Raw genomic sequence first — 25,822 nt, 5'->3', positions numbered from 1 at the left:
TATATTTAATCACTAAACCGAGTCATTATATTCTGTTTTCTTTTTTAGAGATTTAGTGTTTTTTTATTTATTTGTTCACTTTCAGCAAGGACCATTTACGCTAATCATAATCATAGCTAGTCAACTGCAGTACCTGCTATTAGATTTAAGAAGAAGAAGAAGAAGCCTTTATTTATCACAATTACACTCAAGCACAGTGGAATTCCTCCTCTGCATTTAACCCATCGGAAGCAATGAACACATAAATGAGCAATGAGCACACACACATACCCAGAGCAGTGGGCAGCTATATTACAGTGCCCGGGGAGCAGTTGGGGGTTCGGTGCCTTGCTCAAGGGCACTTCATCCATGATACAGAGGGAGGGTAAAGTGCTGTTTATTCACTCACCTCCCCTCATGTTTTTCTTGCCAGTCCCAGGAATTTCTTTGTCCTATTTTGTTGAAGCTTTTCTTACACATGGTCTTATATTGGCTCAATGTCCTTTCATTGCAAAACAGCTATTTGTGCTTCAGTGGCTCTTCATCATTAGCGATTTCAGGCAGACGTCACCAATCTTGGCTAATCTTTTAAGCTGGGCTGCTGCTGAAAGAGCCGTGCTTGCTCTCCATGTTTGTCCAAAGTGTTTAATTTCACAGATCTGAGAACAGTTGTCTTTGTTTTGTGTCTTGTTCAGGATTGAAGATCAGTCTGCATTACTTACACACACACACACACACACACACACACACACACACACACACACACACACACACACACACACACACTCTCTCTCTCTCTCTCTCTCTCTTCTGGAGCTCTGAGATGCCACAAGATGATCACAGGAACACATTCAATAATTGGTTTGAGGGTTTATTTGCATAAATTAGAATTCCATTTTGTGATGTCACTGGACACCAGATAACCAATATTATGATCATTATTAACAAACAATGAATTACGTAGCTTACAACTTTGTGTGTGTGTGTGTGTGGGCACTGTTTCAGCCAGGGTGTGTCAACACGACAGAAGTGGACATCAAAAAGTCCTCCAGAATGAAGAATCCTCACAAAACCAGAAAGGTACCAGAGCATATCATGAGTCATTTAAACCATTAGAAGAAACTGATATGATTGATTTGAGCTGATACAACTTCAAGACGTGTATCTTGATACTGATACCTCTGATACGGAACAGTCTGATACTGTGGATATATGAATCGGGCAAATTTGTGGACATTTTTTGCAAACTACACCATCATGTGCTGTCCATGGATATTAAGAACAATGTGGAAATATATTATTTGAGACAGTTTCCTTAGGTCCTGGTCCCACTACAATTCACGATGGGTTTGCGAATACTTGGCGAGGAAAAATTGGTAGCATCACCACCAATCGTGTCATGCACGGCGAATGTTCTCCGAGCTTCGCGAGTTGTTTTTGGTGTGTCTCTGCCACATGAGTGGCTAAAAACAGTGTTTTCTTGTAACCTTGACCACATTGAATATCTTGGATTTTTTCTCACATGTCCACTCAAGCACAACGAAATTCCTCCTCTGCATTTAACCCATCTGAAGCAATGAACACACGCACATACCCAGAGCACTTGGCAGTTATGCTACAGCACCCGGGGAGCAGGTGCGGGTTAGGTGCTTTACTCAAGGGCACATCAGCTATGATACAGAGGGAGGGGAAAGTGCTGTTTATTCACTCAATTCCCCTCACATTTTTCCTACCGGTCCTGGGAATTGAACTAGCAATCCTTTGGGCCCAAGGATGCTTCTCTAACCTTGATAAAATTGTAAATAACCAGAAGGTTTCAGGATTTTGAAATATTTAATAGAAAGAAAGTAAATGTTCAGTATCTCTTGTTTATGTAATATTCAGGATTCTGTACTGTTTCTAGGTCTCTATTTATGGTAAATATAAGTGAATGTGTACCTAATATTCACTACGGTATGTTAAGGCCCCGGTCCCACAACACCGATAAATATAACTAGACCTATAACTCCAGCTCTGATTCTCCCTCTGCCTGAATTTAGTTCCAGTCTGGAGCAGAAACACCACAACTATAATCCCGACTATAATATTACTTGGTCCTGACACTCAGGGAAATAAACACATGCAGCTTAGGAATAGTCATGGAAGTTTTTTCCAAGTAGTAGCACATTATTCTGGGTCACACTGTACAGCTTGGACTTCAAAACAACCCATGTAGACACTCCGGTGACTGATATAATACAGATAGGTCACGGACTACAGAAATGTAATAAAATAAAAAAGGATAGAAAATACGGCGTGGTTACGGATTTTAATATGGCTGCATCACGGATGATAATAATTTACGGATTGGTCACGGACGTTTCAGAATGGTTACTGATTTCATACGGATGATGCGTCACGGATAAAAAATTAAGAAGCCTAAAACAATTAAACATTTGGACTGGCAAAGTTCATAATTAAAATATCTTACCTGCGTTTATATGTTTATGAATTTACTATTGATATTTCATGGAAAATAATCACATATCTGTGAATACTCGAAAACAAAACCCCCAAAATACAAAAGAAAGCGCCAAAATGAAAGTATTTGATGGTAAGAACGTATCTTTTTTTATTTTTCTAGAATTATGATTATTATTGCATTTTTTCCACAAATTGCTCCTGTCATTTCGCTGGTTTGTTTACATTCTAAGCGGAAATGATTTTGTCTGACGTTTTGATTTATCGAGCTTGCAAAAAATACAAATAAAAATGCTCTGTCAAAATCCAGTGAATGTGGATAGAATAAAACAGTTATTCCAGTCAATCTTGTTGTACATGGATTATAGCCGACTCAGCGCTATGCGGTGCTCATGTACGACTCGATTTCATGGAATAACTGTTTATATATAAATCGTGGTTTAAATGTAGCATGAAACAAAGAAACGCTGAATTCATTGTGCTTTTTTTCCCTGCTTAGTCCGTATACGGCCTTCAGAATGATATCCGAAGTCATAGCCCCACCCACACGCCCGCCCCTGAGGCCAAGCAGCCAACCGTGGAGGAGCTTCAGGAACAGGTACAGTCTGATTGGTTCATTAGTGATTCCATATAAATGGTGATATTTTTTAAGCAAAAGAAATATAATTATGGCGGCACAGTGGTGTAGTGGTTAGCACTGTCGCCTCACAGCAAGAAGGTTCTGGGTTCGAGCCCAGTGGCCGACAGGGGCCTTTCTGTGTGGAGTTTGCATGTTGTCCGCATGGGTTTCCTCTGGGTGCTCCGTTTTCCTCCACAGTCCAAAGACATGCAGGTTAGGTTAACTGGTGGCTCTAAATTGACCGTAGGTGTGAATGTGAGTGTGAATGGTTGTTTGTCTCTATGTGTCGGCCCTGTGATGATGTGGTGACTTGTCCAGGGTGTACCCCGCCTTTCGTCCATAGTCAGCTGGGACAGGCTCCAGCTTGCCTGCGACCCTGTACAGGATAAGCGGCTACGGATAACGGATGGATGGATGCATTATAATGTCATCTTTATTTTTTTTCGATCCTGATCTGCTGTATTTACACTAGCATGCCAATCTATTATTGTCTAACCTGCTATTAGTAAATTCTCCATCTCTGTCTATCCACAGACTTTCACACTGGTTGGTGTTTGTTAATAAATCTGTTCTTCGGCTAGTTCCTCCTTATCTTTCTTTACACTTGCGTCTAAAACGAGATCAACACGGCCTGCGCGCTAATAACACAACACAGATGTTGGTCCCTGGCGTGAGAACAGACTTGGGGAAAAAAATGCTTTTAAATATGCTGCTCGTTCATCCTGGAACAGTTTACAAAGGGACTTGAAACTGTAGGAGCTGATGACCCTGGGTGAATTTAAACTCATTCTAAAAGAGAGAATTGTTCACTGCACTTGCTTTTGAAATTCTCTTCATGTTTTTAATTGGATTCTTAACCTTGAGGTTTGATGGTACTTTAAATGAAAGCTGTTCTGTAATCCTCTGTAATATTGCACCAGGTGTATTTTGTCTGTTTGGTTGTATTTTTATTGTAATATTGTTTGGCCAGGTCATTCTTGGAAAAGAGATTTTAATCTCAAGGAGTCTTTTACCTGGTTAAATAAAGGATAATTAACAGTTATTCCATGAAATCGAGGCGTACATGAGCTGCATAGCACCGAGTTGGCTGTAAGCCATGTACGACAAGATTGAGTGGAATTCTTGGTTTTCACGTGACGTCACATCCGCCTCATTAGTTATTCAGAACTTTACCTGGTGGTCTACCAAAGCTCAGTTGACAAAGCGTTTGTTCGGCGAAGGTGCATTGTCCGCATAAATGCCAACATTGTTTTAGGTTGTTCAAATCGATCAAACCGTGAAACTGATAAAAGTTTCTTCAGGGTTCCTCGTGAACCAATAAAAAAGGGTGAACGAACACAGGATTTCACAAAAAGACGTCGAGAAAGGTGGCTTTTGACCCTCTGACTGAAATCGAAGGGAGCCGAGTCGAAGCATGCTCGAGTTTCACTTGGTGAAAGGTTTGTATTTCCCTCTCAGCTACGTCCTTAGTGTTTTCCAAGTACTTTTCTTGCTATGTGTCGTTATTTTACGGTACTTTTTTTAGTCATGAAGCGCTAAAGTCCCCAGCTGTTTCTTTGTTTACGCCTCACGAAGGCCATATACATGAAGGTCACGACAAAATTCTTCCCCAGCCGTACAGTTATAGTGCGCCGTGATCACTTCTTCTCCGTCTTGTTTAACTAAGATCCAGGTCTTTAAAGGGGTTTCTGATGAGCTTTGTGAATGATTTACCTGAGAGATAACAGCTAACACAAGTGAGAATCAAGCGAAGTGTTGTTTGTTTACACTTCAACTTGCAGCGCTTTGTTGTAAAGACGCGAACGAAAAGCTAAAAAAAAACATACTTACACGGGCAAAAACAATACAGGATTCATTCAGCAGCGACTTGATAGCGAGGTCCTTTACCCAGCCACATACAAAACAGTTGTAAGCCTCCGTACTCTTCCACGCTTTCATCTGTTTTGCGGTGTAGAAGGACGTCTACAACACCAGATAGTTCAAGATGTCGGGGAACTCGACTCAAGGCTAGTTTTCGAGATCATATGACAAATCCTTCTTTCCCAGACTGTAGAGGTCGATTCCATTGCACGTAGCAATCTTCTGAATATATCTAAAGCCAGCAGTGGATTCTAGATTACGAGCGTACTCTGATAATCGCTATTTGTTTGCACTACGGCAGCCGTTTTGGTTTGCTAAACCACCAGCTGTTTTACCAGAAGTGAAATCACAAAGAAAAGTCACGTGACTGGAACCCAAGAACAACTCTTTCATTCTATCCACGTTCACTGGATTTTGAGAAACAGAGCATTTTTATGTTTAATTTTTGCAAATTCGATAAATAAAAACAAACCAGCAAAATGACGGGAGCGATTTGTGAAAAATGCTATAATAAAAATAATTCTTGAAAATAAAAAAAAGTACGGAAGCCGTGAGAGGCCCTTCATATAATCGTTTTTTATTCACCTTGTTATCCCGAGATAACGACATAATTAATTCAGGATCTCGAGAAAACAACACAACTAATTCAAGATCTCGAGAAAACAAAACCGTTATTTCGAGATCTCAAGAAAACAAAACAATTATTCTGTGATCTTGAGAAAACAAAACAATTATTTCATGATCTCAGCTGGATCACTGTATCTCCGTCGGTAGAGACGAAGCCGGGCCAGTCTTCTGCGGAGGTGCCGCGGACTAATTTTGAAATTATCCCTTATTAAAAGACTTAATGCAATCTCTCCCTGTGTCAACCCCTGATCAAAATATTGCCTTATTAGGTGATCGATTATTCCAGACATTCTAATGACCAAAGTTGCGTCTATACAGAATGAGAAATAGCCCCAAAGTCAGCATATCACAAGTCTCTTGGTGCACCTGAATGAACCATTTCTCAGCTGTTTACTCGAGATCATGAAATAATTGTTTTGTTTTCTCGAGATCACGGCATAATTGTTTTGTTTTCTCGAGATCTCGAATTAGTCGTGTTGTTTTCTCGAGATCCTGAATTAATTATGTCGTTATCTCGGGATAACAAGGTGAATAAAAAAAAAGGATTATATGAAGGGCCTCTCTCGGCTTCCATAAAAAAGACACGTTTTTACCGTCAAATACTTTCATTCCATATTTTGTTGCTTTTTTTGTGTGTGTGTATTTCTTGGGGTTTTGTTTTCAAGTAGAGTTTTTATTTCATCCTCGGTTGGTTCAGCGACACGCGCTGCCATTTTGTTTTTCTCTACTCACGGTATATGAGCTGATAGCCTAGTAGTAGAGTAGCCAATCAGAGCATGCGATTGCTCATATCCAGTGAATATGGATAGAATAATGATTGATTGATTGATTGATAGTAAATAAAACGGGGACATACGCACAATGGACCTCATGATGAACTCTTTGCTCTTTGCTGTCTTTTCAGATCAAATTCTGGCAGGCACAGTTAGACAGGCATCGATTGAAGATGTCCAAAGTTGCAGAAGGGTATGTGTGTGTGTCTGTCTCTCTATTTTGATCGACCTTTTGATCCTCATTACTGTATAGTGCTTAAACCGCCCTGTGTTTTACTTATTGATCTCGTTAATGATCCGTGTGTTTATGACCGCCGCTGTAAGACAAGCATTATCTCTGCGGATTTATGATGAAGTGCCTTTAACGAGCCTGCACTAGATCTTTATACTGACGTATCGACCTGTGCAGAGCAGATCAGAGCAGACTGCCATACGGTACCTACAGCATATGGCTGCTGTTTATTTCTATCCTTCGTGTTACGTAATGGACAAATTGCAGGTTTTATAGCGTGCGCAGCATCTTTGTGGTGCTCGCTTCCTGTTCCTCTGATAACAAATTGCTCGATTGTAAATCTACTAATGAGGCTTTCCGTAAAGTAGTGCATCAGTGCATTATGTTGGTTGTTGGCAAACTGGATTTGAGCTTATACTTCACTTCCTGTTGCAACATTATTGTGGGTATTTTTTTTTTTCTGAATGTGACTCATGTACGTGAAATGGTCTTTTACAGACAGCGCAAACTTTTTATTTAAAATCATTAGTTAGTGAAAGTTAATTAACCAATTCAACAATGTCAGTGATGTATGCTTCATTCAGATATACTGTATGGATATAACATGGCTGGATAATATATTTAATAAATATTATACGTACAACCCCTGGCAAAAAGTATGGAATCACCAGTCTTGAATGAGCACTCATTCACACGTTTTATTCTGTAGAACAAACTCAGATCACAAACATGATACAATAATAAAGTCATTCCAAAGTGCACCTTCTTGGCCTTCAGAAACACTAAAAGAAATGAAGAAAAAGCATTGTGGAAGTCAGTAAATGTTACTTTTATAGACCAAGCACAGGGAAAAAAATATGGAATCACTCAATTCTGAGGAAAAAAATATGGAATCATGAAAAACAGACAAACAAAAGAACATTCAAAACACATCACTAGTACTTAGTTGCACCACCTCTGGCTTTTATAACGGCTTGCAGTCTCTTAGGCACGGACTTGATGAGTGACAAACAGTATTCTTCATCAATCTGGTGCCAACTCTCTTTGATTGCGGTTGCCAGATCAGCTTTGCAGGCCGGAGCCTTGTCGTGGACCATTTTTTTTCAATTTCCACCACAAGTTTTCTATTGGGTTGAGATCTGGACTATTTGCAGGCCATGACATTGACTGGATGTGTCTTTCGCCAAGGAATGCTTCCACAGTTTTTGCTCTATGGCACGATGCATTGTCATCTTGGAAAATTATTTCATCATCCCCAAACATCTTTTCAATTGAAGGGATAAGAAAACTGTCCAAAATGTCAATGTAAACCTGTGCATTTATTGAAGAAGTAACCACAGCCATCTCCCCAGTGCCTTTGCCTGACATGCAGCCCCATATCATCAAGGATTGTGGAAATTTGGATGTTTTCTTCAGACAGTCCTCTTCATAAATCTCACTGGAATGGCACCAACCAAAAGTTCCAGCATCATCACCTTGTCCAATGCAGATTCATGATTCATCACTGAAGATAACTTTCATCCAGTCATCCACAGTCCATGATTGCTTCTCCTTAGCCCATTGTAGTCTTGTTCTGTTCTGTTTAGGTGTCAATGATGGTTTTCTTTTAGCTTTCCTATATGAAAATCCCATTTCCTTTAGGCGATTTCTCACCGTTCGGTCACATACTTGTACATTGACGCCAGCTTCCTCCCATTTATGCTTCATTTGTTTTGTTGTACTTTTTCGGTTTTCAAGACATATGGCCTTAAGTTTTTTGTCTTGACGCTTTGATGTCTTCCTTGGTCTACCAGTACGCTTGGCTTTAAAAACCTTCCCATGCTGTTTGTACTTGGTCCATATCTTAGATACAGCTGACTATGAACAGCCCACATCTTTGGCAACCATGCGTGAAGAGTTACCTTCTTTAAGAAGTTTGACAATCCTCTCTTTTGTTTCAAGAGACATCTCTCTTGTTGGAGCCATGATTCTTGCCAATCCACTTGGTCCAGCAGCCCTCCAAGGTGTGATAACTGCGCTGTTTCTAACTGCAGACTAACGAGCAGATCTAATCTGAGGCAGGTGTCAGTTTAGGGAAAGGAAATTGACTGGGTGAGTCCTTATTTTCTACCTGAAAATTGAATGATTCCATTATTTTTTTCCTCAGAATTTAGTGATTCCATATTTTTTTTCCCTGTGCTTGGTCTATAAAAGTAACATTTGCTGACTATCAAAATTAATTTTCTTCGTTTCTTTTAGTGTTTCTGAAGGCCAAGAAGTTGCACTTTGGAATGACTTTATTATTGTATCATGTTTATGATCTGTTTGTTCTACAGAATAAAACGTCTGAATGAGTGCTCATCCAAGACTGGTGATTCCATACTTTTTGCCAGGGGTTGTATACATTAATATGAATACTACTAATAATGTGATTGTTTTATTCTTGTTTTCACTACAATAGTTTATTAGGCTACACAGAACAGTATGCAGATTACGATCCTTTCCTCTCTACTCCTGACCCCTCGAACCCGTGGATCTCAGACGACACGACCTTCTGGGAGCTGGAGGCGAGGTGGGACTGACTCGCACTCTCTTTCTCTCTCTCACACACAGACACACACACACACACACACACACACACACACACACACACACACACAGAGTCATGAGTTGTGGTATATAAATACAGTGGTGCTTGAAAGTTTGTGAACCCTTTAGAATTTTTTATATTTCTGCATAAATATGATCTAAACCATCATCAGATTTTCACACAAGTCCTAAAAGTAGATAAAGAGAACCCAGTTAAACAAATGAGATAAAAATATTATACTTGGTCATTTATTTATTGAGGAAAATGATCCAATATTACATATCTGTGAGTGGCAAAAGTATGTGAACCTTTGCTTTCAGTATCTGGTGTGACCCCCTTGTGCAGCAATAACTGAAACTAAATGTTTCCGGTAACTGTTGATCAGTCCTGCACACCGGCTTTGAGGAATTTTAGCCCGTTCCTCTGTACAGAACAGCTTCAACTCTGGGATGTTGGTGGGTTTCCTCACATGAACTGCTCGCTTCAGGTCCTTCCACAACATTTCGATTGGATTAAGGTCAGGACTTTGACTTGGCCATTCCAAAACATTCACTTTATTCTTCTTTAACCATTCTTTGGTAGAACGACTTGTGTGCTTAGGGTCGTTGTCTTGCTGCATGACCCACCTTCTCTTGAGATTCAGTTTATGGACAGATGTCCTGACATTTTCCTTTAGAATTCGCTGGTATAATTCAGAATTCATTGTTTTACCAATGATGGCAAGCTGTCCTGGCCCAGATGCAGCAAACCAGGCCCAAACCATGATACTACCACCACCATGTTTCACAGATGGGATAAGGTTCTTATGCTTGAATGCAGTGTTTTCCTTTCTCTCAACATAACACTTCTCATTTAAAACAAAAAGTTCTATTTTGGTCTCATCCGTCCACAAAACATTTTTCCAATAGCCTTCTGGCTTGTCCAAGTGATCTTTAGCAAACTGCAGACGAGCAGCAATGTTCTTTTTGGAGAGCAGTGGCTTTCTCCTTGCAACCCTGTCATGCACACCATTGTTGTTCAGTGTTCTCCTGATGGTGGACTCATGAACAATAACATTAGCCAATGTGAGAGAGGCCTTCAGTTGCTTAGAAGTTACCCTGGGGTCCTTTGCGACCTCGCCGACTATTACACGCCTTGGTCTTGGAGTGATCTTTGTTGGTAGACCACTCCTGGGGAGGGTAACAATGGTCTTGAATTTCCTCCATTTGTACACAATCTGTCTGACTGTGGATTGGTGGAGTCCAAACTCTTTAGAGATGGTTTTGTAACCTTTTCCAGCCTGATGAGCATCAACAACACTTTTTCTGAGGTCCTCAGAAATCTCCTTTGTTCGTGCCATGATGCACTTCCACAAACATGTGTTGTGAAGATCAGACATTGATAGATCCCTGTTCTTTAAATAAAACAGGGTGCCCACTCACACCTGATTGTCATCCCATTGATTGAAAACTCCTGACTCTAATTTCATCTTCAAATTAACTGCTAATTCTAGAGGTTCACATACTTTTGCCACTCACAGATATGTAATATTGGATCATTTTCCTCAATAAATAAATGACCAAGTATAATATTTTTGTCTCATTTGTTTAACTGGGTTCTCTTTATCGACTTTTAGGACTTGTGTGAAAATCTGATGATGTTTTAGGTCATATTTATGCAGAAATATAGAAAATTCTAAAAGGTTCACAAACTTTCAAGCACCACTGTATATGGTGTATTAGGCATACATGTCAACCTTTGGTCAATCAAACCTGTATAACCAACCTCCAAAATCCGTATTTCCCTTATAAAATCCTTATAAGATGCAAATTAAAATAATTTACCTAAAATTTGAATGATAATTAACAATGATATATCCCAGTTACTTTTTATTCAATATTAATAACAATAAACCTTCAGAATGAATACAAAGCTCCAATGTTTGACAAAAACACAAAGTGTCACTCTAATGTTCTGAATTGTACTCCATGACAGCTTTATTAGCAGTCTGCACCAATACCTCACGAGGCTGCATGTCACAGCAAGTGTCTGTGTTGATCTTGCCGGAGTGCCCATTCAGAATCTTTTCAGTCGCTAGTGAAAGTCGCTCAGGTGGAAAAACGCGTTTCAAACAAAATGTTACTTCCCGGTTGGCGGGATTCTCGCAATGCGGTGTGCGCATGATCAAAAGTGGAACGAAGTCTCGCTACCACAAGATAATGCGCGATTTCATAAGACTCTTTACTGGCTGTCTGTGGTGTACAGTACGTTTGTAAATGTTATGCGCTCTCTTATCATCGTGGGAATTGATTATAGCTCTAAATAAATGTTGAAGTTTTTTTTTAAAGAATCCGTATAACTTTATTTGTATGCCCGTATACTACGTTTATTGAATCAAATCCGTATAAAATACAGACATTCCGTATAGGTTGACATGTATGATGAGGTGCTGTGTGTGTGTTGCAGTAAGGAGCCGACGCAGAGCAGGGTGAAGCGTTGGGGTTTCAGGATGGATGAGGTGCTGAAAGATCCTGCAGGGAGAGAGCAGTTCCTCAAATTCCTCGAGTCCGAGTTCAGCTCAGAAAATCTCAGGTAGTGCAGGCGCCCCCTGCTGGTGTGTGTGTGTGTTTATACACTACTGAGGACCAAATGTCCCCACAAGGAGAGTAAAATCTGACAATTTTGACCGTGTGGGGACATTTGGATGGTCCTCAGAAGAAAATTGCTGCTGTTGTGTTTTTATAAATAAATGAATGAATGAGCCCAAAAGTTTCCTTTTCATTACTGAGGTTAAGGTTAGGTTGAGGTGCAGGCACAGCATTAATTAACTGCAATAATAATTGTCAGTGGAAGGTCCTCACAAGGATAGTGAGACAAACGTGTGTGTGTGTGTGTGTGTGTGTGTGTGGTAGAATGTGATTCAGTGTCTTTTATTTTAATACTTGTCTGTTTCTTACTCAGTGCCTTACTCCATTTTGTCCCACCTTCTCTCTTTTTTTTTTAATTTATTTTTTTCCTGGAGATGAATTTGTACCAAAATTATGATTACAAGTTCCTCAAGCAAAAGAAGAATATACCACACTTTAAAAAAAAAAAAATTCAGTTTAAATAGGACTAACTGGGCAGTGTCGGCGGCCCAGTGGTGTAGTGGTTAGCACTGTTGCCTCACAGCAAGAAGGTCCTGGGTTTGAGCCCAGTGGCCGGCGAGGGCCTTTCTGTGTGGAGTTTGCATGTTCTCCCCGTGTCCGCGTGGGTTTCCTCCGGGTGCTCCGGTTTCCCCCACAGTCCAAAGACATGCAGGTTAGGCTAATTGGTGGCTCTAAATTGACCGTAGGTGTGAATGAGAATGTAAATGGCTGTTTGTCTCTGTGTCAGCCCTGTGATGACCTGGCGACTTGTCCAGGGTGTACCCCGCCTCTCACCCGTAGTCAGCTGGGATAGGCTCCAGCTTGCCTGAGACCCTGTAGAACAGGATAAGCAGCTACAGATAATGGATGGAAAGGCAGTGTCACACTACAAATAGTGCATGCTATGAGCAGGGTTGCCAGATAGGTTTGACAAAATCAGCCTAATTGTCAAGAAAAAGACATAATTTTTCCAAAATAGTTCTTTCACCCAGGTGAATGCAAAAAAAAAAAAAATCCCAATTCTGTTGGAAAAACCATCACCTGACAACATTGCTTATAAAGTTCAGAGTATGTCGTGAATTTACACCTTGTTTTGCAAAAGAACTTATTTCTTACTTCTGTCTTTCTCTCCTTCAGGTTCTGGTTGGCGGTGCAAGAGCTGAAGAAGAGGCCTATTAAAGAGGTGCCGTCTCGTGTACAGGAGATTTGGCAAGAGTTTTTGGCTCCCGGAGCTCCCAGCGCCATCAATGTTGATTCCAAGAGCTATGACAAAACCACGCAGAATGTCAAGGACCCCGGGCGCTACGCTTTTGAGGACGCACAGGTGCAGAGGACACAGTGTCTGCCTGTGGCTCTTAGACGTCAAGTTCATTTCATTGCTCTTGTTCCAAGATCATTAACTGAAAAGATTCATTTCGTTCTGAAAACAAGTTCATGAAGCATGAATTATTATTTTTTACGACACTTTAGAATAATCAGTATGTATGTATGTTTCCAACATTTTTATTTCTTTTATTGAGAAAAAAACATGCTGTGCATTAAAATACACATTTCAAAATATTGCAATAAAATATAAACGAGATGATTTGCCTCAACAGGACAGCCACTGCTCAGTAGGGACGTGAGAGCAAAAGTAACGTTGAAATGATCAGTTTAGTCCATGCATTACCACAAGATACACTGATATAATAGGTTTTAATGTGTGTGTGTGTGTGTGTGTGTGTGTGTGTGTGTGTGTGTGTGTGTGTGTATTTCAGGAACACATCTATAAGCTCATGAAGAGTGACTCGTATAGCCGTTTCATCAGATCCAGTGCCTACCAGGAACTCCTGCAGGCCAAAAAGAAGGTCAGATAATCAGTAAACCACAACAATTTATACACTATATGACAGCTAACTTACAACTGTTTATCGACTCCACTACAGCTACGCCGAACCCGTTTATCAATTATACTACAGCTACGCCGAACCCGTTTATCAATTATACTACAGCTACGCCGAACCCGTTCATCGACACCACTACAGCTACGCCAAACCCGTTTATCAATTACACTACAACTACGCCGAACCCGTTCATCGACACCACTACAGCTACGCCGAACCCGTTTATCAATTATACTACAGCTACGCCGAACCCGTTCATCGACACCACTACAGCTACGCCAAACCCGTTTATCAATTACACTACAACTACGCCGAACCTGTTCATCGACACCACTACAGCTACGCCGAACCCGTTTATCAATTATACTACAGCTACGCCGAACCCGTTCATCGACACCACTACAGCTACGCCGAACCCGTTTATCAATTACACTACAACTACGCCGAACCCGTTCATCGACACCACTACAGCTACGCCAAACCCGTTTATCAATTACACTACAACTACGCCGAACCCGTTCATCGACACCACTACAGCTACGCCGAACCCGTTTATTGACTCCACTACAGCTACGCCGAACCCATTTATCAATTACACTACAGCGACGCCGAACCCGTTTATCGATTCCACTACAGCGATGCCGAACCCGTTTATCAATTACACTACAGCGACGCCGAACCCGTTTATCGACTCCACTACAGCGACGCCGAACCCGTTTATCAATACACTACAGCGACGCCGAACCCGTTCATCGACTCCACTACAGCTACACCGAACCCGTTCATCGACTCCACTACAGCGATGCCGAACCCGTTCATCGACTCCACTACAGCGACGCCGAACCCATTTATCAATTACACTACAGCTACGCCGAACCTGTTCATTGACTCCACTACAGCTACGACGAACCCCTTCATCGACTCCACTACAGCTACGCCAAACCCGTTTATCGACTTCACTACAGCTACGCCGAACCCGTTCATTGACTCCACTACAGCTACGCCGAACCTGTTTATCAATTACACTACAGCTATGCCGAACCCGTTTATCAATTACACTACAGCTACGCCAAACCCGTTTATCTGTTACACTACAGCTACGCCAAACCTGTTCATCAATTACACTACAGCTACCCCCAACCCGTTTATCAATTACACTACAGCGATGCCGAACTCGTTTATCGACTCCACTACAGCTACGCCGAACCCGTTTATCAATTACACTACAGCTACGCCGAACCTGTTTACTGACTCCACTACAGCTACGCTGAACCCGTTTATCAATTACACTACAGCTACGCCGAACCTGTTTACTGACTCCACTACAGCTACGCCGAACCCGTTTATCAATTACACTACAGCTACGCCAAACCCGTTTATCTATTACACTACAGCTACGCCAAACCCGTTCATCAATTACACTACAGCTACCCCGAACCCGTTTATCAATTACACTACAGTGATGCCGAACCCGTTTATCGACTCCACTACAGCTACGCCGAACCTGTTTATCAATTACACTACAGCTACGTCAAACCCGTTTATCAATTACACTACAGCTACACCAAACCCGTTTATCGACTCCACTACAGCTATGCCGAACCCGTTTATCAATTACACTACAGCTACTATCGACTCCACTACAGCTACGCCGAACCCGTTCATCAATTACACTACAGCTACGCCGAACCTGTTCATCGACTCCACTACAGCTATGCCGAACCCGTTCATCGACTCCACTACAGCTACGCTGAACCCGTTTAGAATAGAATATACTTTATTGTCATGTCCTACATGAAAATTGTCTTTGGTCTCACTGACAAAAACGATATAAAACACATATAAAGGACAGAAAAAACACTTTAATTCCATTACACAGACATGTATCCAAGGGATTAATGCAGCACCTCACATTTAACCTACACACATGCATACACATCATATCAAGTCAATATTACCAGTTCCAGCTCATCTATAGTGCTCTTGGCCACACCTCCTTTCCATCTAGCTTTTCCATAGTTTGTTGACCATAGAAATTGCATTTGGGATAAAATAATCTTTATGAATTTTTTTCCTTGCCATGTGTACTCTATATCGCTGCCCTAGGGGAAACAGCTCAAACTCAGAGTAAAGGGGGTGGGTGTCATCATCTAATATGTTTATGGTTGCGCTGTGTACATTTTCTAGTGTTTTTTGAGGTTGTCTTATAATTTTCCCTGCCATTTTAGCAATTCTGGACAACTTGCTCTTATTATATAAGGTCAAGTGACCATACCAGACAGAGATATTGTAGGTAAGGACACTCTCTGTCAGACTGACATATGTTCTCTCAAGAATATTGCAGCTGATTCCAAAGCCCTTCAGTCTCCTGATTAAAAATAGTCTTTGGCTGGCCTTTCTGCATATAGCATCAACATTTTCAGTGAAGTTCAACTTGTCATCAATGTATATACCTAAATAATTAAAACAGTTAACAATTTCCACAGTTTGACTGCTTAATGTCAGTGGTGTTGGAGGACATGTTTGATTAAGAATTAACTCTATTTTACCTGCATTAATTAAAAGAAAACTGGTCTTACACCGTTGTTCTAGCTTAAAAACATGATCTACATAGTCAGATATACTGTCGTTCTTGTGAAACAGTCCCACAAGTGCCATGTCATCTGCATATTTAAATAATTTAAAATTACTATGATGAAGTGACATTTCATTTGTGTACACTGAAAACAAGACAGGGGAAAGAACACATCCTTGGGGGGCTCCTGTATTGAGCACTATTTCATTAGAGGCCATGTCCCTGACACAAACCCGCTGTGGGCGATCACTTAAGAAGTGTTTGATCCAGTGTACCAAGCCCCCATCCACCCCGAAGTCAGTAAGTCGTTGCAGGAGTATGTGAATTTGCATTGTGTTGAAGGCTGCAGTAAAATCAATAAATAAAATTTGTGCATAAGTATTGGTATTTTGCAAATGTTTGGAAACCATGTTAACCATGGTATCCTCAGTTCCTTTGTGAGGCTTATAAGCAAACTGTAGAGGATCAAAATGCTGGTTCAGGGATGCAGTGAGGTATTTAATTACAACTCTCTCCATACATTTGGCTAAAACAGGGGTCGGGCAACAGAGCGAAAGTCATTCAATTCTTTGGATCCAGGTTTCTTTGGTAGAGGCCTGATAATTGATGACTTCCACATATCCAGCACAGTAAAGGTGTTCAATAAAAGCTGAAATAAATTAGTAAAAACTGATGCTAGTTCAGTGGCACATGCCTGCAGCACCCTTCCACGGAGGCCATCAGATCCATGATATCCAGATATCGACTCCACTACAGCTACGCCGAACCCGTTTATCGACTCCACTACAGCTACACCGAACCCGTTTATCGACTGTACTACAGCTACGCCGAAGCGGTTTATCAATTACACTACAGCTACGCCGAACCTGTTCATCGACTCCACTACAGCGACGCCGAACCTGTTTATCAATTACACTACAGCTACGCCAAACTCGTTTATGGACTCCACTACAGCTACGCTGAACCTGTTTATCAGTTACACTACAGCTACGCCAAACCCGTTTATGGACTCCACTACAGCTACACTGAACCCGTTTATCGACTCCACTACAGCTACACCGAACCTGTTTATGGACTCCACTACAGCTATGCTGAACCTGTTTATCAATTACACTACAGCTACGCCAAACCCGTTTATGGACTCCACTACAGCTACGCCGAACCCGTTTATCGACTCCACTACAGCTACACTGAACCCGTTTATCGACTCCACTACAGCTACGCCGAACCTGTTTATCAATTACACTACAGCTACGCCAAACCCATTTATGGACTCCACTACAGCTACGCCGAACCTGTTTATCAATTACACTACAGCTACGCCGAACCCGTTTATCGACTCCACTACAGCTACGCCGAACCCGTTTATCGACTCCACTACAGCTACGCCGAACCCATTTATCGACTCCACTACAGCTACGCCGAACCCGTTTATCGACTGTACTACAGCTACGCCGAACCCGTTTATCAACTGTACTACAGTTACACTGAACCCAACTTCACAACTATTTAACTTCAATATCACACCTAATCCAGACCCAGTTCACAACCTCAATACAGCTAATGCAGCTTTTATAACAAATATCTTCATAAATTCTAATGTGGACATTTGATTCTCACAAAGGTACACACATGCACAGGTCTATTCTTGTCTTCACTCTCTCTATCTCTTGATTTATGCGAATTAAAGTCTGGGAACATTCAGGACCGCAGAAATTTGAAAAATGAGGTAATGTGGTAAGTTGGCACGCTCCTTCAAACAACCGCTCAGCTAACCACTAATGTTAAATCTGCTTCTGGCGAGGTCACCCATATCTGGTGACCTTGCTCCTAAAACTCATTCATCTTGTGATGAGACAGCTATCGTTTTCTCTGTTCCTATCCTCTCCTGTAAAATGTGTGCAGAAACCACAGCAACCAAAATGAGTTCTTACCGTACTTACTCGTTTCTCTGTCTGTCTGTCCTTGCCCACAGAAAAGTAAGAACTTGTTTTGAAGGACAGCAATGCTTCCAGGTAAAGTAAATAATTTCCCTTCATCCTCACCTTGAGTGACAGTTTGTAAAATAAGGAATAATACACTTGGGGATGTGGTGATGTGAAGCAGAGACACTGTTTATTTTCCAACAGCACATCCTAAAGTGTTTCATTCCTCTTCAATAACTGCCAAAATACCGTACGATCCATTCATCCAACTTTTCAGTTTCTGGATTTCACTTCCTCATGTTTTCTTTTTCTCTCATGTTTCCTTTTCCCATTGTGTTTCTCTCCAGGGGAAATCTCTGGCGTCTAAGAGACTGCCTGCCGTCTGAGCCTCGGCGAACCAACCTGGGACGAGGACTCTGCCCCTTCATCCCTGCCGTTTGATTGGTGCGGACACGGAGTCGTCGGCCAATCACGTGCATGTTCAATGGACTGAGTTTGTACATCACTCTTAACTTGCTTTGGTTTCGGCCTCGTACAAAGGGCAAACAAAACAGACATGGCATTTCAGGCTTCCAGTGGACACTTGTGGAAAGGAAAAATGCCTTGAATAAGAGAAACAATGTTCAAGTTGTCTTCATTTCTTTGTCCAAATGTAAACTATAAAAATGATGTCAGATGCAAAAATAAATAAGTAAATAAATGTATAAATAAAGAAATACAATGACCATTTAAAAATGTAAAGCCAAACCTTTAAAGAATAAACTCAAGAACACTTTGTACACTTGTTCAGCTGCTTCTAGTCCCAGCGTTTGGAGATGCAGAGTCGATGTCATCGTGGTCACCTTCCATCTTATAGGCATTGATTTTATTGCACTATTAAATGAATATCTAGAAATTTTGCCTGTCACAATTGTATGGCCGTACAGCAGACGTTCGCTGGCCGTGTCTATCGTCTGATCGCTTCCTTTTGTCCATTTCCTCCTGTGTTTATTTTTATACCATATTTAATGACTTGTAAATGTATTAAAGCCAGTCGTTTATCTGAAAGTGATGGAGTGATTGATTTCCATTGCCAAGTTGAAAGTCAAGAACTTTCAGTATAGTAATGAAAAGTGTATAAATACCTTCTTCACACACATGCACATATGTACACGACCCATTTTATAATTTCGGGTACGTTTCAAGTATTGACTCTGTTAGTCATCGTCAACTCTGTTATTGTTTAAACCGGGCAATCCGTTAACAGACTCGATGATAACAGAGTTGACAAAAACAGAATTTTATAGATTTCAATCATATTATTGTTAAAAAAAAATGAGACTGATATTCACTCCAATATCATAAGAGATTTGATGAATAATTAACCTACCATTGGTGTAAAATCCTCAACATTTTGTTCAAATTAATGAGAGAAGAAACATAACACACCTCACTACCTTTCTGAAGTTTCCCGCCCGAGGAAGTGACCTCACTCGGTGCAGGTGTCATGCATATTATTAAAAGTCTTTGTGGATTTTATGCGGTTTTATAACAGAGTTGACAAGGATGTTGGGATGGATAAAAAAATTATTTTTTATTCCTGAAATTTCACATCATACAGAACATAGACTTTCTATGCAACTGATTTTATAACAGCGAATAGAATAAGCCCCAAAAAACAGTTTTATTCAAGTTTTTTGAAGACGTCGTTTTCTTACAGATTCGACTGCTTCTGTGTACACCATATCATGTCAAAAATTCCCAAGATTTTGCTTCTAAAGTTGCAGACCTCAAACTAGATTCAGATGAAACCATGGTTTCCTACGATGTCACTTCTCTGTTCACCTGCATTCCCACCACAGAAACAGTCGAATCTGTAAGAAAATGACTCCTTCAGGACAGCTCCTTACTGGATAGAACAAAACTCACCACGGATCAGATTTGCACCCTGCTTGACCTCTGCCTGACTACCACTTATTTCCAGTTTAATGAAAGTTTCTACAGACAGAAGCATGGATGCACCATGGGATCACCAGTGTCCCCTATTGTGGCCAATTTATACATGGAGGAAGTGGAACATATAGCTTTGACCACTTTTGCAGGAGTTGCTCCCAGCCATTGGTTTAGATACGTGGATGATACCTGGGTTAAAATCAAAATCCAGGAGGTGGAAGCTTTCTCGAAACACATCAATGCAGTGGATAGCAACATCAACTTCACTCGGGAGGATGTCAGTGGGAATAATCTAGCCTTCTTGGATTGTGATGTACACATTAGACAAGACAGAAGCCTTAGTATCGAGGTCTACCGGAAACCCACACACACAGACCAGTACCTACTTTTTGACTCTCACCACCCACTGGAACATAAATTGGGGGTCATTAGGACCTTGCAACACAGGGCTCAGAACATTCCTACAACCTTAGAGGGAAAAGAGAAGAAGCAGAATCATATCAAGAAAGCACTTCAGAATTGCGGTTATCCCAACTGGGCTTTCCTAAAGAGCATAAAAAGGAACATAACTGACAAGGATGACAACAGGAACAAACGCAAGAACATTGTCATTCCCTACATTTCTGGTCTATCTGAGAAACTCAGGAGGATCTTCTACAAACACAACATTCCGGTACATTTCAGACCCAGTAACACCCTGAAGCAGAAACTGGTCCACCCTAAGGACAGAATACCCAGACACAAACAGGACAGCGCAGTGTATGCAATTCAGTGCAGTGAGAATTGCACGGATTCGTATATTGGTGAGACCAAACAACCACTATACAGGTGCTTGGCCCAACACAGGAGAGCCAGCTCCTCAGGCCAGGACTCGGCTGTCTACATTCATCTTAACAACAAAGGACACTCATTTCAGGATTGTAATGTATGCATTTTAGCCAGAGAGGATCGTTGGTATGAGCGAGGAGTTAAAGAAGCCATTTTTGTCAACCTGGAACAGCCATCACTGAACAGAGGTGGGGGTCTAAGACATCATTTGTCAACCATCTACAAGGCGGTATTGGACACTCTTCCCAGACGGCTGGGTGTACGCCAGGACCCAGCTGTTTTCAGTGACTCACAGGAGGACAGAGAGAGTCAGATTGCCATTGATCACCCTAACGAACAATCCTTTGATCACCCTAATGACTCGCCGTTCACACCCAGCCTCCAGTGACCCACACCAACATGATGCCTCAATGACACCTTAGATGAGCTGGTCATCAGAATTCTGATTCTGATCCAGGAGAGGATAAATATCTGATACTCCCTATTAGTCAGACAGAACTGAGGAAGCCTTTTGGACGAGAGGTGAAACGTTTTCAAGAATCTTCAAGCAAGTCCAGTTGCCCATTTCTACCACCCACAGTTTACTATGACCTGGATGATTGAGAATCTTCACAGACATCTAGGACCATTAGCCTCATAAGTCATGCAAGCAAAGTAACGTTGAAAGTGCTTTTAAACAGACTGAAGCCCCAGGCTGAAGAAATCATAACTGAGGAGCAAGTAGGATTTCGTAGTGGGTGAAGCACTACTGAACAAATATTCAATCTTAGAATCTCATCTCATCTCATTATCTCTAGCCGCTTTATCCTGTTCTACAAGGTCGCAGGCAAGCTGGAGCCCATCCCAGCTGACTACGGGCAAAAGGCGGGGTACATCCTGGACAAGTCGCCAGGTCATCACAGGGCTGACACATAGACACAGACAACCATTCACCCTCACAACTACGGTGAATTTAGAGTCACCAGTTAACCTAACCTGCATGCCTTTGGACTGTGGGGGAAACCGGAGCACCCGGAGGAAACCCACGCAGACATATGCAAACTCCACACAGAAAGGCCCTCGCTGGCCACAGGGCTTGAACCCAGACCTTCTTGCTGTGAGGTGACAGTGCTAACCACTACACCACCGTGTCGCCCTCAATCTTAGAATACTAGGCGAAAAGTACCAACAGCATCAACAACACATTTTCATTGATTTTAAGAAGGCGTTCAATAGGGTATGGCATGATGCACTATGGGCAACAAGGAAAAAATTCAACATGGGCAAAAAACTGATCCAAACCATTAGACAGCTGTATGCTAAAGTTAGCAGTGCTGTACTCGTCCAAGGCTCAGTGGAGAAATGGTTTCACACATCAGTTGGGGTCCACCAAGGATGTCTCTTTTCACCTACCTTGTTCAACGTGTTCCTAGAACGTATAATGACTGATGCACTTGAACATCATTCTTGCTCAGTCGATATTGGAGGACGCACCATCTCAAACCTTAGACTTGCTGATGACATTGATGGGCTGGCTGGGTCAGAAGAAGAACTTTCAAAACTTGTGAACTGTATAGATGTAACATCAGCCAAGTACGGCATGGAAATAAATGCTGAGAAAACAACGCTGATGACAAACAAAGAGGAACCAATCAAAACAAAAATCACAGTTAGCGGCCACGAACTTGAGACTGTAAAGAAATTCAAATATCTGGGAGTAATAATCAGTGAAGACAGCTCCAAGACAGAAGTCCTGGCAAGAGCAGCATTAACAGTGAAAGCCCTAGGCAAACTAAAACCCATGTGGAAAGATAAGAACCCAAATTGAAACTACTATCTTCTCTAGTGCTCTCCATTTTTCTGTATGCATGTGAGTCCTGGACACTGACCGCTGAACTTCAAAGGAGAATACAAGCTGTAGAAATGAAATGTTCCAGGAAGGCTCTTGGCATAAGGTACACAGACCATGTCAAAAATGAGGACATACGTAAAACTATCAAACAGTACATGAGATGGTACGAGGACCTGCTGACAACAGTGAAAAGAAAAAAGTTAAATTGGCATGGACACATAATGAGAGTTCATGGGCTGTCAAAGACTGTCCTTCAGGGAACAGTCAATGGAGCAAGGAGGTGGGGCGGGGCAGACAGAGAAAAAAGTGGTCAGACATCATCAGTGAATGGGCCAAGAATACCTTTGCAGAAACAAGAAGAATTGCCCAAGACTGCATACAGTGGAGAAGGCTGGTGAAGCACTCACTCAGGTAGAGCCCCCACAACCCCAGGTACAGGACCAAGGCAAGGCAAAGCAACAATAATTCTGCCAAGAAGAATGGTCAAATATCCAACCATCGATCCATCTATTATCCGTAACCGTTTATCCTGTGCAGGGTCACGGGCAAGCTGGAGCCTATCCCAGCTGACTATGGGTGAGAGGCAGGGTACACCCTGGACAAGTTACCAGATCATTGCAGGGCTGACACATAGAGACACAACCATAGAGAAACAACCATTCATACTCACATTCACACCTACGGTCAATTTAGAGCCACCAATTAACCTAACCTGCATGTCTTTGGACTGTGGGGGAAACCGGAGCACCCGGAGGAAACCCACGTGGACACGGGGAGAACATGCAAACTCTGCACAGAAAGTTTCACACACAACAGAGTTTACACTGAAGGTTTTTTTTTTTTTGTGGGGGGGGGGGGTATATTGTTCTTGGGTGACAGGCATGGAACCTGATGGGATCTTTTGCTGTTGTAGCTTATCCACCTGTAGATTTGATATGCTGTGTGTTCTGAAATGCTTTTCTGCTCACCACGGATGTAAAGACTGATCCTTTGAGTTACTATCAGCTTCCTGTTAGCTCAAACCAGTCTGGTCATTCTCCTCTGATCTCTCATCAATAAGGTGTTTCAGCCTACAGAACCTTCACTCACAAGATGGTTTTTGTTGTTTTGCACTATTGTGTGTAAACTCTCGGTGAAAATCTCAGAGGATCAGCAGTTTCAGAAATACTCAAACCAGCCCATTTGATACCAACATCCATGCCACGTTTAAAGTCACAGAAATCACACTTTTTTCTTGGTTATGGTGTTTGATGTAATCATTAACTGAAGCTTTTGAGCTGTATCTGAATGATTTTATGCACTGTGATGCTGCCACATGATTGGATGATTAGATAACTGCATGAAGGTACAGGTGTACATAATAAAGTGGACAGTGTGCATACATACAGTGCTCAGCGTAAATGAGTGCACCCCCTTTGAAAAGTAACATTTTAAACAATATCTCAATCAACACAAACAATTTCCAAAATGTTGACAAGACAAAAGTTTAATATAACATCTGTTTAACTTATAACGTGAAAGTAAGGTTAATAATATAACTTAGATTACACATTTTTCAGTTTTACTCAAATTAGGGTGGTGCAAAAATGAGTACACCCCACAACAAAAACTACTACATCTAGTACTTTGTATGGCCTCCATGATTTTTAATGACAGCACCAAGTCTTCTAGGCATGGAATGAACAAGTTGGCGACATTTTCCAACATCAATCTTTTTCCATTCTTCAACAACGATCTCTTGCAGTGACTGGATGCTGGATGGAGAGTGATGCTCAACTTGTCTCTTCAGAATTCCCCATACCGTAGGTGTTCGATTGGGTTCAGATCAGGAGACATACTTGGCCACTGAATCACTTTCACCCTGTTGTTCTTCAGAAATCCAACAGTTGCCTTTGATGTGAGTTTAGTCATGTTGGAAAAGTGCATAATGACCAAGGGCATGGAGTGATAGTAGCCAGGGATGGACTGGGACCAAAAAACAGCCCTGGACTTTCCCCCCAAATAGGCCCACTATACTATAGTATACTATACTATAGTGCTATAGTAAAGTGCTATAGTGGTATATTGTCTGTCATAACAAAACCCACACAGATGAACTATTTATGATTGTTTATTCAAGAACTCAAGAACACCTAATATTCAAGAACGACTAAACATCACTTGCATCTCCTGAACAAAAATTAACATAGACATTGTCTTTTATACTGCTATTTTACAGTCAAGGGCAGCACGGTGGTGTAGTGGTTAGCGCTGTTGCCTCACAGCAAGAAGGTCTGGGTTTGAGCCCCGTGGCCGGCGAGGGCCTTTCTGTGCGGAGTTTGCATGTTCTCCCCGTGTGTGCGTGGGTTTCCTCCGGGTGCTCCGGTTTCCCCCACAGTCCAAAGACATGCAGGTTAGGTTAACTGGTGACTCTAAACTGACCGTAGGTGTGAATGTGAGTGTGAATGGTTGTCTGTGTCTATGTGTCAGCCCTGTGATGACCTGGTGACTTGTCCAGGGTGTACCCCGCCTTTCGCCCATAGTCAGCTTGGATAGGCTCCAGCTTGCCTGCAACCCTGTAGAACAGGATAATGCAGGTAGAGATAATGAGATGAGATGAGATTTTACAGTCACTTCTATGCTTGCATTTTAAAGAGGAAAAAAAATCTGTATCACTGATATTTGTAACTGACTTTGCCAACAATAATTACACTGAGCAGTCATTCTGAATGTTGGCTATTAAAGGTTGGTACAATTAGTGCTGAGGGAGAAGAAGTTTCCTCAGAAGGTCACTGTTTTCTGCCACTCTGTCAATGATACAGTCACTATCCAGGGACATGAGGATGTCTTTTTCAGTAGCCATTAACATGAAGGCCTCAAGGTATTATTTAGAATGACAGCCTTTAAACCTGTACTTATACAGTGGTGCTTGAAAGTTTGTGAACCCTTTAGAATTTTCTATATTTCTGCATAAATATGACTTAAAACATCATCAGATTTTCACACAAGTCCTAAAAGTTGATAAAGAGAACCCAGTTAAACAAATGAGACAAAAATATTATACTTGGTCATTTATTTATTGAGGAAAATGATCCAATATTACATATCTGTGAGTGGCAAAAGTATGTGAACCTTTGCTTTCAG

General features: G+C 41.5%; 1 protein-coding gene across 6 annotated transcripts in view; it reads left to right on the top strand.

Moving 5' to 3' along the window:
• Window positions 1-18,494, top strand: part of rgs7a (regulator of G protein signaling 7a) — a 56,880-nt gene extending 38,386 nt beyond the window's left edge. For 3 of the 6 annotated variants that reach the window (XM_060932878.1, XM_060932881.1, XM_060932877.1), the window contains 8 exons: window positions 985-1,059; window positions 2,939-3,037; window positions 6,450-6,511; window positions 8,991-9,101; window positions 11,565-11,690; window positions 12,863-13,049; window positions 13,483-13,572; window positions 18,456-18,494. In XM_060932878.1, coding sequence (XP_060788861.1) covers window positions 985-1,059; window positions 2,939-3,037; window positions 6,450-6,511; window positions 8,991-9,101; window positions 11,565-11,690; window positions 12,863-13,049; window positions 13,483-13,572; window positions 18,456-18,494 — 789 coding nt within the window. Of the gene's footprint in view, window positions 1-984; window positions 1,060-2,938; window positions 3,038-6,449; window positions 6,512-8,990; window positions 9,102-11,564; window positions 11,691-12,862; window positions 13,050-13,482; window positions 13,573-18,158; window positions 18,180-18,455 lie in introns of those variants that run through there. The other 3 variants (XM_060932876.1, XM_060932879.1, XM_060932880.1) reach the window with 3 other exon arrangements.
• Window positions 18,495-25,822: the final 7,328 nt, after the last annotated feature.

Source organism: Neoarius graeffei, chromosome 11, assembly GCF_027579695.1.
Source record: "Neoarius graeffei isolate fNeoGra1 chromosome 11, fNeoGra1.pri, whole genome shotgun sequence".
NCBI lineage: Eukaryota > Metazoa > Chordata > Actinopteri > Siluriformes > Ariidae > Neoarius > Neoarius graeffei.
The sequence above is the reverse complement of the archived record's forward strand: the minus strand, read 5'-3'. Positions and strand labels throughout refer to the sequence as shown.